This window comes from Peromyscus leucopus, chromosome 2 (genome assembly GCF_004664715.2).
Source record: "Peromyscus leucopus breed LL Stock chromosome 2, UCI_PerLeu_2.1, whole genome shotgun sequence".
NCBI lineage: Eukaryota > Metazoa > Chordata > Mammalia > Rodentia > Cricetidae > Peromyscus > Peromyscus leucopus.
The window spans coordinates 99,092,600-99,109,616 of NC_051064.1; the positions used below are offsets into that span (position 1 = coordinate 99,092,600).

Genomic DNA, 17,017 nt, shown 5'->3' on the forward strand with positions numbered 1-17,017 from the left:
ATTATGCTTTGTGATTTACTCCATTCTTTATAACTGTTCTACTGTAGTTAGGATTATCTTTATCATTCTGAAATGGCAAATAAGTTGTAGGTGAAGTAATCTAGCCAAACTCAGCTTTGGCATGGAGAAAGTGCCAGGCATTATGTAACAAATACATAAAGACAAATACATCAATGTTGATATGTCCCTAGGGCCTAAGAATTAGTGTAAGTTAGAGTATGGAGAGCAGTCATGAGGACAAAGAGGTAGTTTCAGAGAGAATATGAGTGTCCATGAAATGCACAATGTACAAATCATGGTTTGGTTTGAACGACAATGAGTGATCAATATCAAAGGACCTTCTCCCTGTGTGCTCAAGAGTCAGAACTATATAGACACCAACATAGTCTTTTCTTTGGCTCAGTCTCTTCTAACTGCAACAGTGTTATCAGACAGAAGGGTTCAATTTCTTCACGTATCTTTGGTCTACCACATCCGCAACTTCATGTACTGTCACCCTACCACTTTGAGACTTGAACCCATGGGAACAGCACTAAGTCAGATGTCATAATTTGGTCTCTCTGAGAATCTCTTACCTAACATTAAAGATTGATCCTAGACTCAGTCTTCCCTTTGTTCTTTATTCATAGTCCTTAATAACTTCATTTCACCTCAGTCAATCTGCCATGTCTTGGTCATAAGCACAGAGCCATTAAGTAAAGATATATTTTTAAGATATATCAGCAATGGATGCATAAAAATCAAGTACATTTCTCATTTCAATGTCCAATGAAGAAGTTCTAGAAACAACTGAAAATCTGGTTTAAGCTAAAGGACTCTTCACTGACAATGTGTACTACCCAGGTTTTGTCCTTGAACTTGAGAAAGAACCAGAGACTAAGGACTAAGGTAAAAGACTTTTTATATTTTCATCATCTCATAGCCTATGTATATTTCTAGTTCAACAGAATTATATCACTAAGTTTTATAGTTACCAACCACATAAAGATCAGAGGGCAATTGACTTTGGGATCTCTAGCCTTATGATTCTCAAATGTGTCAGTTCTGTCTGTAATTAAATGACTCAGATTATGTCTTAGAATATGTCACAAATTAGGGTAAGTTTTTCACTGTGAAACATTAAGTCAATAAAAAATATTTTAAAAGGAGGATAAAATGAAGATAGGCCATGGCTGGAGGGATGGCTGAGTGGTAAAGTAGCTTTTATAGATGATCTGATTTCTATTCCCAGGACAAACATGGCTGCTTCAAACTGTCTGTAACTCCCATACCAGGGGATCCAACATCCCCTCTGGCCTCTGTGGTCACCAGGCATGCATGCATTACACAGGTATAGATTCAGGCAAAACATTTATATAAATGTAAATAAAAATACTTATTTTAAAATAAGGTAGTTCAGAAGTCTAAAAAGGGCTTAAAATGGAACTAATGATAGAAAAATAAAGAATGCTGGATTAAAATACGAGATATAATGTTTAAGAAAAGCTATAGAGACAAAACATTAATAGTAGGAGTGAAATATCCAAACGTAGTGTAAAAGAACAAGGTTTAGCAGAGGGAATGTTTAGAAGAAAAGAGAAATTTCATTCCAAGGGTTAGTGACACAAAACACTGAGCAATGAATAGCAACTTGAGAAAGAGTTCACTGTATCAAGGTTCTTAAACTTAAGATGCAATGAAACAGAATCAGTTAGAAAGAAAATGAAAAAAATTGTAGCAATTAACTTTTCCATAAGGAATAGGTAAGAAGGTTTATTAACCTGTATTCTTAAAGCATTGGTCATTGAGTTGTGTGTGTGTGTGTGTGTGTGTGTGTGTGTGTGTGTTCCTAATGGGCACAAGAGTTTCATTGTTTCTGTTGCCTCAAAGTTTAACATGTTTCTTTTTATCTTTGTGTATGTTCACTTGTGTGAGAGAGTATGGAGGCCAGAGTTCATTCCTAGGCATCTCTCTCAGGGGCCATGCACTTTGATTTGTTTGCTTGTTTTTGTTTGGTTTTGGTTTTTTGAGTCAAGGTCTCTCTCTCATTGGCCCAAAAAAGCTATGCTGGCTAGTCCATGAGCTTGGGAGATTTACTTGTCTGATCTTCCCTAGTCTTGATATTACAAATCCAGGCTACTACATTGGACTTTTTTATATAGGTTCTGGGGACTGAATTGAGATCTTTCCACCTGCATGGTAAACATCACCCAGCCAAAGACCAATGCCAAGTGCTAGGAATTTTGGTAAGTTTAGCTTCAAGAAATTCTCAATCCAATGCAGACCAACATTCAGTTCTTATCATCATGGTGTCTATCAATTACCCGATAAGGGAAAGTCGGCAAGCACCTGAGAGAACCAGGTGCAGATCAGGCTCCTGGAAGAAGTAGCTACTCATGAAAATGAGGTGGGAAGCAAGACTACTGAGCACCTTCAAGGGTGAAGTGTCTCACTGCCTGCTGCAGTAGTGAACTTGCTTAGTTTCCAGTCAGAAGCCTGAAGGAGTTTGAGTAGGAAAGTTAATCCAATGGTTCTTCAATAATTTAAATGGAGAGACATCTAGCCTGCTTGAATATAGATTCTTGTTCTTACTATGTGTTTATTTTGGGGAAAAATTTGTGAGGTTTTAAGTATCTTGATTTTAAACATATGAATTATAGAATGTTATTATTTTGCACACTTAACTTTATTGTCATAAAAAAGCAGTGATACCAAAATAAAAACTAAAATTATCATTGTTGTTTCTATATTAAGGAAGGTATTTTATAGCATGGTAATGGGAACAAAGGAATGGAGGAGCAGAACTCAGATAGTAGGCATATGAGCTTATCTAGCAATTGGGACACATAAACAATATCTGATATTCAAAACCTAGAGGTGATTATCTGTTAAATACTCCAACTGCTTTGATCTTTGAGGGGTCCTGAGTTCAATTCTCAACAAGCACATGGTGGCTTACAGCAATGTATAATGTGATCTGATGCCCTCTTTCTCTTGAAAGCATACATGCATGCAAAGCACTCATACATAATATACATAAACAAATGAATTTTGTGGGCAAAAGAAAAAAAACAAAAACACAAAACCCAATTGGTTTTCCTGAAGTTTGTTGCTATCATTTATTAAGGAAGAGGCATAATATAAAAAGAAAAATAAATAAATATGTATTGCCTTGAAATTTATTGACTAATTTTATAAGTATCCTATAAAATGCTCTGGTATCTTTGAAGAGCATGCTCAGAGATTTAGTGCTCATTCAGAGTGCAATAGCAGCATGGCGGTCAGGAGGGTAATCAAGAACTTTCTAATTGCATCTGGATCATGTTACACAGGAGAAAGGTCGTGTCTGCTATTGTAAACATGGTCAAAAAATACATGACTTGGAGTAATAGGCCATAGGCATGAAGCTACAGTTGTTATTTTAAAAAGGTCATGCTGTCAAAATGACTTTGAAATATTTGTGTTTATTACCCATAAATTTGTATTGTTCTCAACATTGGTCAGACAAGCTTCTTACTGCAGTGGATAGCAGTTCAGAGATGTATACACAGTCAAAATGTCACATAAGTAATTGAGATTGCAGATTCAGATGGATCATCTATATTAATATCTCCTCAATTAAGCTTGAAGAAAATTTGTAGAAGACTGGGAGAAACAAATGTAACAGGTAATTAATGAGAAGAATAACTGTGAACTGCTTACTTCTGATCACAACATGGCTACTGCAGATATAAATATTGAGCAAGTATCAATAAGAGAGAACTGATACTATAGAAAATAATGGTCAAGAGAATTCCTTTTTTTTTTTTTTAACTGGATGAGTGTTTAACAAATTAAGCTAAGGGGCACTTGAGTACACATTTCTTAAAGCAGCAGTGTTTATTTATCAAGATGAACTCTTGCCTCATCCAGCAGCCTTGACATATTCAAATGAATTGAAATCATACAAAGTGTGTCGTCAGACCATAATGAGATAACAAATGGATATCTTTCATACAAGTATAAGAAAATGAACTTTTTGGCATTAAAACATCGTGCCTCTTAAAGGAGACCACAGATTAGAAACTAGCTTTACTGGCTAGGTTAGGTGATGGGGAGCACCAGTCTACATACATGTCCTCCTGCCCCCAGGGTCAGGAATTCTGTTCCTGTAGCTCAGGATTGGGTCATGACACAGCCACACACCCGAGCCCCTTCTTACCTTCTGAATCCCCACATGCAGTTGTGAGACATCTAAGTCAAACTGGAACAAGTTGCCCACAAAGGGCAGGCACCAGGGCCCTGGAGGGTAGTTCTTGGGGCGTCGGCTTTTGAGGTAGTCAGCCACGATCAGGAAGCTGACAGAAACCAGCAGCAGAGTCATGGGGTGAAGCACTGCCCAGATGGTGGCCATGAGGGAGACAATGGTGGTAAGCATGGCAAGGCTCTGAGTTGGGGCGTTTCCCCTGGGTCACAGCCTGGTGCTGGCAGTACTGACAGTCTGTCTGCTAATTTCTACCCTGTTCCTTGCAGACCAGTCCTCTCTGTGTCCTAACAGAGCCCTTGTCCATTGTTTTGTTCAGACCAGTCCTACTGGTCCCTCCCCATTTCTCTTCCCTGCCTCTCCCCATCTCCTCAGCTTTGGATAACACTGGAGATGTTCACAGAGTCTCCTGTTCCTCCACACTCTTACCCAATCTCCTCCAGTCTCCACCTTCCTAAACCCTTCCCCAGTGTGCTCTGCTCTGGCCTTTCCCCCAAGTCATGCTCACCTGTAGGCACTGTGTTTTCTACTCCCAGTTTCCAGGCAACACGTTCTCAGAATTTAGAAGAAATGTGGTTTTGAAAAGCTGGCTAAATGTTTGGGTCCATCGTTGTGCTGCCACAGGGTTCCATGTAGTTGTGGGTGGCCTGTGCTGCCACCTGGGCCATGTTGATGTCCATAGCCCATTGCCACTGAAGGGCATGCAGATGTCTATAGCTTGTGATCATGCAGAAGACCCCGTTGATGTCCCTAGTGTGTGTTTTCAATGAAGGCCACATGAATGTCCCTCATCTGTGCTGCTGCCTGAAGCCATGTTGATGTCCTTGGCATGGGCTGCCCCCAGGGACTATATTAGTACCAGTGCCCATGTTTCCCCAGAGGCCTTGGTGATACCCATGGCCTATGCTGCCACCAAGGGCTATGATGGTGTTTGTGGCCTGTGCTGCAGCAGAAGGCTGTGTTGGACCAAACTGCTACTATAGACTTTGCTGAGGTCCCTGGCATATGCTGATACTGCAGGCCATGTGGATATCTGTGGTCTGTGCTATTATCAGACACCATGTGGATATTCATGATCTGTGCTCCTGCTGACTGTGAAGTGCAAGGAATCCTCTTTGGCAGTGGTATCAATGACTGATGAGGGCAGAATCACAGTTGAGAGAGACATAGAAGACCGTGACAACACCTACCTTAACCTCCCTCCCCAAAGTATCAGCCTAGACTGGAAGCTATTGAAGAGAATTTTTTAAAAATTGTGATAAGGATTCTGATAAGGATTCTGAAGTGTACCTTTCCAACAATGATGGCATCTCAAGAATGGGTGGAGTGTGGGTGAGGAAGGACTAACTTTTTTTAAGAGGCTGGCCGATAGAAGTTTGAACATGCTTCAGTGACTATATGGGCATTACAGATGAGACTTGTTTTTTTTTTTGTTTGTTTGTTTGTTTGTTTTATTTGGGTTTTGAGGATGTTAATATGGTGAGGGGCAGAACTGGGAGGACTGAAAAGTGAGTGTGATGGGGAATATTAGGTGAAATTCTCAAATAATCAATAAAAGTATTAGGTTGAGGGATAAAAGGGGGGGCTGGCTAAGAGTGGTTAGTTTTTCAGAATTAGTTTCTCTGAAGCCTTTGCGTGTCTCTCGGAATTGAGATTTACATCTCAGAGTGCTCCTGGTTTGGAAACAAGCTTTTCCCAGTGTTGGCAATCTTCCTGAGAAAAAACAGTACTATAGACAGAAATACCTTGCATTTCTGGGTTCTGAGCACATGCCTCTGTCACTGAGCTCCCAAGCTCCCTCTTTTCTCCCTCTGCCCCCTTTATAAATTGTTTGAAGCATGTAAAATGTTTTTGTTTATTCTTTGAGAATTTGAAGCAATGTATTTTGATGATATGCTTTCCCCTGCCCCAACTCCTCCCTGATCCTACTGCCCACCTCCCTACCCACAAATCTTCATGTGCTTTCTCTCTTCAAAAAAAAAAAAAAAGAAAGAAAGAAAGAAAGAAAGAAAGAAAGGAAGGAAGGAAGAAAGAAAGAAAGAAAAATTTAAAAGAAAATTGTGTGTGTGTGTCATTCAGGTGACCTTTGTGCCCTGCTTCCCACTGTGAGAATTTCTCCTGCCTGTCTCCTCTCAGTCACCTCCCCAACCCCACCCTGCTGCAGGTTGTGGGCTTCCCCTAGGTCCATACCCTGGGATGCTGTCATTCCAGCTCAGTTGCCTCAACTTGTGCTTGTGCCCACTCAGGCTTCTGCTGCTGCTGCCACCACTGCAAACCCATAGCCCATGCCTCAGCCAATGGCTGCCTGTGAACAGGTATAGGTTCCACCAGCCTGTCCTATGCAGCACAGTAGCAGCCTAAGTCACCATGATAGCCCAGTTGACTGGGTCCCCTGCTGCCCCCACCCTGCCAGGTGAGCACTGCTGCTGAAGCTTGCTACCCCCACACAGCTCAGCTGTTGCCATTGTCACTGTTATGGACAGACTGAAAAGTCAGTAGATCTGGTGAGACACCTGGAAATTCTGAAGGAGGGAATCAGGTTTTAATTAAAATCAATCTTTTTCATGTTAAGAATGGGGAATATTATTACAATGCAGAGAGTTAGGGCTCTGTACAGTTCTACAACCAGTGGCTTGAAAGTGGACAAAATAAATAAATGAAAGGAAAACCAACTTAGCTGGAATGGACATAATGGTGGTTACTATTATTATTAGTTTGGCAATTCATACTTTATGCTTAAAACAGTGGTTTGATAACTGTCACAAAAATGAAAAACTTACTGATAAGATACAAGTCTTAGAAAGACCTATTAAGGAAACTAAGAAATATATTCATATACTGACAGAGGAATTTAGAGCAGAACCTACCACACCATTGCATGATGTAACTGAAGAGGAATGGCAAAGGCTATTAAAAACCAACATTAGTTTATCCAATTACCATACAAGAATGACCACCAGATGATAGGCACACACAAGGCTATGCAACAGTTAACTAGAATACTGTAGAAATGTTAGATTTGAGGCGATTTAAGCAACAAGTCATTTCATATGGTATGCATTCATCCCAAGTGAAGAAGATATTACATTCATGGGCAACTCGTATAGAATTATTCCCCAAGACTGGAAAGATTAAGCTACAGCAATCCTGGAAGTTGGTCCTCAGTTACAATGAAGAACATGGTGGAGAGGAAGCCAGGGACGTAAAACAACAAAATAGGGCATAGGAATTGATATTTCCTTAGGTCAGTTTCATGGTGAAGGCCAGGATGCTGATTTGCAAAGACAGTTTGCATTTGATGATCACATCTTGGCTCTATGTCATCTAGTAGCTTTGAATGCTTGGGACAAGGTTGAAGAATCAGGAAGGAGGACTGAGTCATTTAATAAAATTGTACAAAGCCCAAAAGAAACATTCACTGGTTTTTTGAAAGATCAACTTCAGTTGTAAATAGAATATCAGATTCAGAAGTTAGACAAATATTAATTAAATATTGGCTTCTGAAAATGTTAATTCAGTATGCAAAATGGTGATTAGGCCTTTGAAGTCAATATCTGCACCCATAGATGAATAGATCCAAAATGCAGCTGATATTGCACCTCACACTTATGATGCTACTTGGATAGAAATTATTTCTAAAAAATCTTAAGAGAAAGCAAAATGTCAGATGTTTTAATTGTGGGAAGCAAGGTCATCGAAAAAGGGATTGTAGGCAAGGTGTTCCTAGAAACAATGTTTTTTTCTAGAGATAATTGAAACAGAAGGCCCCAGTTTTCAAGGGTATGCAGAAGGTGTGGCAAAGGCCAGCATTAAACTAATGAATGCAGATCAACAAGGGACAGGCAAGGTAACCTTTTTGCCATCATGAAAAGTCTTGGGGATTTCTTAGAGACCACAATATCAAATTTGGTTCAGTCACTCCCTGTCAGGGAAACTCATCCACAGAGCAATTAAAAGACTTAATACCTGTTTTTAAAAAACCATATTGCTCTGGATGACAGAAGAACTTCAGTAGATAAAGCAAAAATTTCAGGAGAGATCATAAAACAATGTTTTGGCAAATTTTTATAAATGATCATAGATCAAAGCTAAAAATATGAATAAATAGCATTGTAATTGAAGGTTTAGTTGACAGAGGCTCCAAGGTAACAATAATTTAACCAAAATATTGGCATCCAGACTGGCCTCTTCAGGGAGAAATATTTAATTTCTAGGGATTGGAACTTTATCTCATGTAAAACAAAATACAAGGTTAGTTGAGTGTATAGGACCAGAGGGACAGATGAAAAAATTAAAGCCATATGTGGCTAACATTGCAGTGAATTTATGGGGACATGACTTGTAATGACAATAGAAAACACAGATTAACATTCCTTCAATCTCAGAAATAAATCATAAAACACAGAATGCTTCTGAGAGAATATTAAATGGTATTATCAATAAGTCACTGAACATTCAGATTTTACATAAGCAGGGCACAAACTGCTGTTGCTCTTTCAAAGATACCAACAGCCCAACCCTTAAAATGGTTAACTGACAAACCTGTATGTGTGTAACAATGGCCTTTGACATCATAAAATTTATAGGCCCTGGACCAGTTTGTGGAAAAGCAGCTAAATGATGAACATATTGAAGAATGGAGCAGTCCTTGGAATTTCCCTCTATTTGTCATTGAAAGTTAATTGAAAATGGAAAATGTTAACAGATTTAAGGTAATTCAGCCAATGGGATTTTACAGCCTGTAATTCCCTTGCCTTCTTTACTACCTAAAGGATGGTCTATTATAATGATTGATTTAAAAGGCAGCTTTTTTTTACTATACCTTTACAAAAACAGGACAGAGAAAAATTTATCTTCACAGTGCCTTCTTATGACATTTCCAAGCCTGTTAAAAGGTATTAGTGGAAAGTTCATCCACAATGAATGTTAATCAAGGCCCGCCTTGTGTCAGTATTTTGTGCAACAGCCATTTGCAATAATTCATAAACAATTTCTTCAATCTATAATTTACCATTATATGAATGATATCTTACTAGCAGATTCAGATGCAGATATATTATCAAAAGTGTTTGATGAAGGAAGGAGAATTTTGCTGTGTTGGAGATTACAAATTGCTTCTGAAAAAATACAAAGATTCCATTAATTACCTAGCATATAATATATGTTTACAGAAAATTCAGCCACACAAAGTACAAATCAGGAGAGATCAATCATTAACTCTTAATGATTTTAAAAAATTGCTGGGAGCTATTAACTGGCTATGGCCCATTATCAGATTAACAACTCAAAAACTAAATAATTTATTTCAAACCTTACAAGGAGATAAAGATTTAGACAGTCCAAGAAAATGATCAGCTGAGGCTGAGAGAGAAATTTGGTAGAATTTGGCTTTGGTAGAATAAAAATGAGAGGATACACATGTGGATTGCTTGGATCCATAGATTGATTATATTCTGGTTATTTTGCCTTCTACTCATTCTCCTAGAGAAATTCTTATGCAGAGAAAATGTAATATTTTAAAATGGATATGTTACCACAGAAACAGAGTAAAAAATTAAAGACTTATGTAGACAAGGTTTCTGAAATGATTCTGAAAGGAAAATTAAGACTTTGTCAATCAGCAGAAATATACCCAGCAGAAATTTTGAAGGCTGAAATTTCCACTCTATGAGCAGAAAATGCACATTGGAAAAGAGTTTTCAGTAATTTTTGGGAGAGATTAGCTGCCATAGACCATGAAGGCCAGCTTCCAGATCTGCTCCAGGGCAAATAAAAAGAATGCCTCAGAATTAGCAAGGGCTTAAGAAACTTTTTTATTTGAGGTTATTTTGAAATAAGTTTTTATCTATCTGACTGACAAAATAAGGAAACACACATGCTTTCTGGTGGTAACTTTCTCTTTTACTTCACCTTAAAAATGGTCTGTCTTTTTCTGTCTCCACACAGCTACATATCTTCACACTGTTACATTGTATACATAAAGCTGCATATCTTTCTTTACATGCATATGGCCATACATCTCCATATACAGTTACATCCATTTTCACTCACTCTCTCATTCATTAATTCTTTCACCCTCTCTTATTGCTTCTTCTTCATCTCTCACTAGGCATGCATACAATTCACTCACATTATGCATAGCTTGCTCTTCTACATTGCTGTTGCCCCTCTCACAAAGTATGCACAATTATAAGGTACATTTTCAGGGTCCAATCCATGATCATAACACATAATAAGTCACACAGTTTTTCTCAGGCTAGTTAGGTCACAAAGACCAGCCAGTGAGTAAATGCTTGGCCTTGCACGTAACCATTTCCCAGGAAGAGATTGACAGTGAAATGTAGGACTTAACCATAACAGTAGCAGGATGAACCTTGAGTGATAGGAGTAAATGCAGAAAGAGAATTATTGCAGGGAGTTATGTCTACCAAAGTTGATTCAGTTCTGACCTTGAATTATCAACAAACAACACCTGTAATCTTGTCATTGTGTATTTTTTTTTACAGGGGCAGCTTAATCTGTCTTGAATTTTTTCTGAAGTCTAAAATTAGCTGTCTTTGTGACTGAGAATACCATTATTTCCTGTGTCAGTAAAGAAAAATATCCTGGTATTATTTCTATACATCAGAATTATACAGCTTAAGCAGAAATCATTTTCCTGGCCATCTACAGTTAAATGTGAGCCCAAAGATGTAAAACACATTACCAATGGGCTGTGGAAGGAACCCTACAGCTGTTCTTTTAAGGGAGGTATAGTGGTAACATATGAGAAAGTTACAGACAAAAAACAACTGGTTTCCACAGCCAGTGATCTCACGGCTTTTCCAGGTGGGGCTCCCCATCAGGGAGTTATACATCTGGTGGGTCAATCGTCAAATATTAGTTGTTTTCCGCTGTAAACTAGCAGGTCCCTCAGCAATTTTTGACAAATATCTCAAAATCAAGAGATTTAAGCTTATAAAATGAACTAATTGGATCTTCTCTGACATGGTATGAAGAACATCAATTTCTGGAGCCCCTATATATTATACTGATGCAAATAACTCAGGAAAGGCAGGCTATAAGTCAGGAAAAATAAGTAAAGTGGCTTAAATCCCCGATGATTCAGTACAAAAGTAATAATTATATGCTATTCTCATGGTATTATTAGATTTCCCAGGACCTATTAATATAGTTACTGACTCTCAATATGCAGAATAATTGTTGTACATATTGAAATTACTGAATTTATTCTAGATGTTTCAGAATTAACTATGTTATTTATTGAACTATAACAAGTAAACATAAATAGAAATAATCCATTGTATATAATATATATCAGATCCCTTAACAGTCTATCAGGTCCTTTAGCACAATGTAATGATGAAATTCATCATATATTAATAGAAAATGTGCTAAATTTTTCAGAATTTCATAAGAAATACTATGTTCATTGCAAAGGTTTGAAGCAGCAAGCCAAGTAAATGTCTTACTTGTTCTCTATATAACCAAACTCTAGTAAATGCAGGAAATAATTCAAAAATTACTCAAAGAAATGTAATTTGGAAAATGTATGTTTTTCAACTTGCAGAGTTTGGAAAATTAAAGTATGAGTACCATTCCATAGATACATATTCAGTATTTCAATGAGCACCTACTTTAAATTTTGAAAAGGATGATTCTGCAATTATAGGTTTTTAGAAGCTATAGCCATTATGTGAATACTTGTACAAATTAATACTGGCAATGCTCCAGCACATGTCTCTAATAAAATGAAATTTTTTTTACATATTACAACATAAAGCATATTAGAGGTATACCACACAATCTTACAGAACAAGCATCTACAGAAAAATATAATCATGGTTTAAAAGATACACCTAATAAGCAGAAAGGAGTAATAAAGACACCCAGAGATAGATTACACAATGATATATTAACATTAAAAATTTTAATGCTAATGAGAAAGGAACGACAGCTGCAGAGAAAATTTGGATAGTAGGGAAAAAAACTGTTTAACTAAATCAGCCTGTATACTTTTAAGACATGTTCACCTCAGAATGGAGACCAGGGTATGTGTTATATTGGGGAAGAGGTTTAGCTTTTGTTTCCATAGGAGAAGAAAAGCTATGGATACCCTCAAGATTGATAAAAATTAGATTTGAACTGGAGAGACTGCTTGGTTAGGAAAAGCAATAGTTCATCAAACCACATAGCCATTCAATCTAAATTTAATTGTAATACTAATAAATGCCTTTCATTTGAGCAAATATAACCTCCAAAAAAGGGAATTCCACAAAGTTAAGATTGGGGCAGGTTTTTCGTTTTTGTAATTGCAGGAAAATAAAAGTATCCAACCAAGGAATCTGAAGACCACTGGATAAATGAGACATCAGAAGAAGAAGGATGAATCATCCAGAGAAAATGTCCCAACAAAAACCATAATGGTATAGCACACTTCTAACAGCATAGAATTTCATAAATCTTTCCAAATATTTGTTTCTGCTGTACTCCACAGATATACAAGGCAAATGGTTTTTTTGTAGTCTCAACACAATTGAAAACTAAAGCTGGCTTTGGAGTTGGAGCATGGCTCTCTCCTTATCTAAACTCAAGCATACTTGTTAAAGGAAAATTCAGAATCTAAGTCTCATGTTAGAAGAGCCACATGGTATGGGACAGGAGAAAGTCACAATTAAGGGGAATATTCATCTGTCACTAATTTTATAATCCTTTGGTTTTACTATGACTCTTTAAAATTTTTCTTAAGGTATAAATATTACCTCAAAATATACAAGATTATATATATATAAACTTTGTCTTGATATTAATGGTCATAAAGAGAAATAACTCATTCTAAAAATAAGCTTTATCTAACTTTCTGTATGTGATTTTGGCCTTGTGTCTGAAGCAGGTAACTAGGAACTAAGTTTGTGTATCTGAGACGTATTTAACAGATTGTGATTCTGTAACCTGTCTGAGATCTACTGCATATGACATTTAAAAATGTTTAAGTTTTTTGCATTGAATCTCTCTCCCTTCCTCTCTCTCTGTCTCTCTTTCTCTGTCTCTCTCTGTCTCTGTCTCTCTCTGTCTCTCTCTCTCTCTCTCTCTCTCTGTGTGTGTGTGTGTGTGTGTGTGTGTGTGTGTGTGTGTGTGTGTGTGTGTTTGTGTGATTCTCTTAAGCTCTCTGGAACTTTCTGTCTTTCTGTGTCTGTCACTCTCTTTCTGCCTCTCTTCCTGCTGAACAGGATATAAAATTCTCAGATACTGCTGTAGTGCCATGCCTGTTTGCATCCTTCCATAATGATCATGGAATACTCAGCTAAACTGTAACAGAGCCCCCAATTAAATACTTTCTTTTATGAGTTACCTTGCTCTTGGTGTGTCTTCATAGCAATAGAACAGTGACTAAGACAGTTACCATTTTGACTGAGAGATACCTAGAAAATCAGGGTCTGTCTGTGAGGTTATTTCAGAGATGACTGATGAGGATCAATGAAACGTAAAGAAGACCTGTCCTGAGCATGGCTGATAGTATCCAGTTGGCCTGCACTTGTCACATGGTAATCCTGACTCTTCCTGAACCCCAGTATCTGTGTTGCTTCATCTGCTCATGACAGTCACATTCCAGCTCTTTCCAACTCTGAAGACTTTAGGGGTTCAGACATAGGCTGTATCATAGGTCTTTCTTATCTCAAGGCTTTAAGGTTTTTTGGAAGAGTAAGCCTCATGTTATACATTTCTCTTTCCAACTTGCTAAAGGCCATTTTTATCATCATACACATATGAATGTGAAATAAACTAGTAATATTAAAACAAAGTATTGGAAGAATATTTATATGTTGGTGTCAGGGCTCATGATAGAGAATAAGAATTCTATTATGAATTTTCTTTTTGTACCCTCTCATTTTCATTATTTCTTTCTAATAAAGACCCAGTATACTGTGGGAAGTTCCACCATTGAACACATGGTCCTGGATGGCATAGGAAAGCTGGCTGAGTAATCTATGAGAACAACTTAATAAGCCTAGACATTCCATGGTCTGTGCTTCAGTTTCTGTCTCCAGGTTCCTTGAGTTTCTACTGTGATTTTCTTCAGTGATGGACTGTGGTCATGAAGTGCAAGATAAATTGCAGTGGGATGGTCTGTATGTCAAATTGCTCTAATTGGTCAATAAATAAAACACTGATTGGCCAGTGGCCAGGCAGGAAGTATAGGCAGGACTAACAGAGAGGAGAATTGAGAGAATTCTGGGAAGTGCAAGGTTGAGGAGGGAGACATTGCCAGCTGCCACCATGACAAGCAGCATGTGAAGATGCTGGTAAGCCACAAGCCAAGTGGCAAGGTATAGATTTATAGAAATGGATTAATTTAAGATGTAAGAACTAGATAGCTAGAAGCCTGAGCCATTAGGCCAAACAATTTAAATAATATAAGCACCTGTGTGTTTATTTATAAGTGGGCTGTCAGACTGCTAGGGCTTGGTGGGACCCAGAGAGAAAATTCTCCAGCTACACTAAATAAACCCTTTCCTTTCCTCTGTATGTTATTTTTGGTCATGGTTTTTATTACAGCATTGGACAGCAAACTAAGAAAGGGAATTTAAATGACTGAGGAAGTGCAGAATTTTGGAATATTTGGGAAGGGAAAACCTATTTCTTTGTAGTTACCATCCTCCACCCAGGGGAGTGCATCAGATGTAGATCTCACTAACATGTCTCTCATAGTATCAGCGAGGGTACATCTCTTCAACAAAGCACTGTTAGTGCACATATCTGGTCTTTCTCTAGAGATGGCAGTCACTCAACTGGGAAACTTGAATGATATGTCAGTATTCAACTTGGCTGTGTTGCTTGAATATATGTAGTTTAGTTTTGCTCATTGTTGCCAAGGACAACACCTACAGGCTTGGTTGCCAACTGTGGCACTATAGGGAAGTGGTGGACTATTAAGTAGGTGTGGTACCTAAGATAGGTCATTTGACCTGTGCCCCTGATGGGATATCTATATTCTGGAAGCATCCTTTTCTTGCTTCCTGGTCCCTATGAGGTAGCCACATTCTTCAGCCACACGCTTCCAACAAATGCTCTATCTTTCTTTAGGCACAGCTTACTTGATCACAGACTGAGACCTCTGAAACCACGAGCCAAACAAAACTTCCTCCTGAATTGTTCATCTCAGATATTGTTTCAGTGAGGGAAAGCTGACAGGCAGTCTGGGATAAAAGCTGCTTGGACCCATTCCCTTTCACCAAAAGACCGAGAAAAATGATCTATTGAGTGAAATAATAGGGTTGACTTAGGCTATTGCCAATGGTCTTCACTAATCCTGCCCTTATGTTCTATGATATCACTAGTAAATTAAAAAGACAACAGAACTCTAATATAATATTACTTATATCAGTATAATTATATTAATTAGGATTAATTGTATTAATGAAGTGGAAGCTATCAATTAATTTGTTGACTCTAACACAGGAGAGCTTAAACCAGAACAAGGAAATGTATGTTTTAGATTTCTGTCTTCTGAGATAATATACAACTAATTGTTCAACTAGTTTTCCTTCACAAAAGAAGAGAAGTTATCTAAGATAACAGCTCTGGGAATGCTGTCTTTAGAAATTTCTAGAAATGCTGAAGGAAAGCAGCTACATGCCAAAGACATGTCTGTGGTAGAAAATCCAGACTGCTGCCTTGTCAACCCGGGGGGGGGGGGGGGGGAGGGTTCAGGTTTACCTCTTCTTGTCATCATTGTGCATCTCTAGGTAACTGAATTTCATGCACATCTACCAGAAAGAAATTCTGAAAGCAGAACATCGGACTGCCCTCTTGCCTCGGTTTCATTTTATTTTTACTGGGATTTCACAACTATTCAAAAGACTGTAGGATTTTCCTCTGATGGAGCTGCAACTGGTCTAGTGGTTTTCATGTCACCAGAAGTCACGGGTGATAGTTCCCAGCCTGGATCTAATCAGGTTCAGGTGCTTCTGCTCTGTTTCTTGGGATCTTAAGCAACACCATATGAAAGCCCAGGATAACATCTATGGCAGGTTAACCAAGATTATCTAAGCCACTTATGTGACCTGGAAACCTCTGAGGATAATATACTCTTTGGAAGTAATACACTTTTGCATAGTTGTTACACAGAAAGATTCTAACTAATACATAGGCCATGGACTCAGGGAACCTTAAAATGGAAGGGTCTATAACTGGGGAGGTCAGTTGCCATGCATATATAATAGAGAAAGAGCTGAAATAGGACTGAAAACTTAAGCCTGATCTGCTTTGCCAGTTCCTTGTGCTCATGGTTTTGAATAAGAAAAAGATCTCCTCTTTTTACTTTTTTTTTTTATAATTTAATTTAATTTTACGTATCAGCCACAGATTCCCCGGTCCTTCCCCCCCCACCCCACCCCCACCCCGCCTTCCCATACCTCATCCCCTATTCCCATCTCCTCCAGGGCAAAGACTCCCATGGGGATTCAGCTCAACCTGGAAGATTCAGTCCAGGCAGGTCCAGTCCCCTCCTCCCAGGCTGAGCCAAGTATCCCTGCATAAGACCCAGGTTATCAACAGCCAGCTCATGCACTACGGTCCTGGTCCCACTGCCTGGGTGCCTCCCAAACAGTTCAAGCTAATCAACTGTCTCACTTATCCAGAGGGCCTGATCCAGTTGGGGGCTCCTCAGCTATTGGTTCATAGTTCATGTGTTTCCATTAGTTTGGCTATTTGTCCCTGTGCTTTTTCTAATCTTGGTCTCAATGATTCTTGCCCATACAAACCCTCCTATTTCTCGACAACTGGACTCCTGGA

General features: G+C 38.3%; 1 protein-coding gene across 3 annotated transcripts in view; it reads right to left on the bottom strand.

Annotated features, from left to right (window-relative positions):
• Window positions 1–17,017, bottom strand: part of LOC114693761 (cytochrome P450 2J3-like) — a 59,990-nt gene that overhangs the window by 32,980 nt on the left and 9,993 nt on the right. For 2 of the 3 annotated variants that reach the window (XM_028870297.2, XM_028870296.2), the window contains exon 1: window positions 4,181–4,551. The exons of the other annotated variant lie outside the window; for it this stretch is intronic. In XM_028870297.2, coding sequence (XP_028726130.1) covers window positions 4,181–4,396 — 216 coding nt within the window. In that variant the 5' untranslated portion in view covers window positions 4,397–4,551. Of the gene's footprint in view, window positions 1–4,180; window positions 4,552–17,017 lie in introns of those variants that run through there. 3 annotated transcript variants of the gene reach the window in all.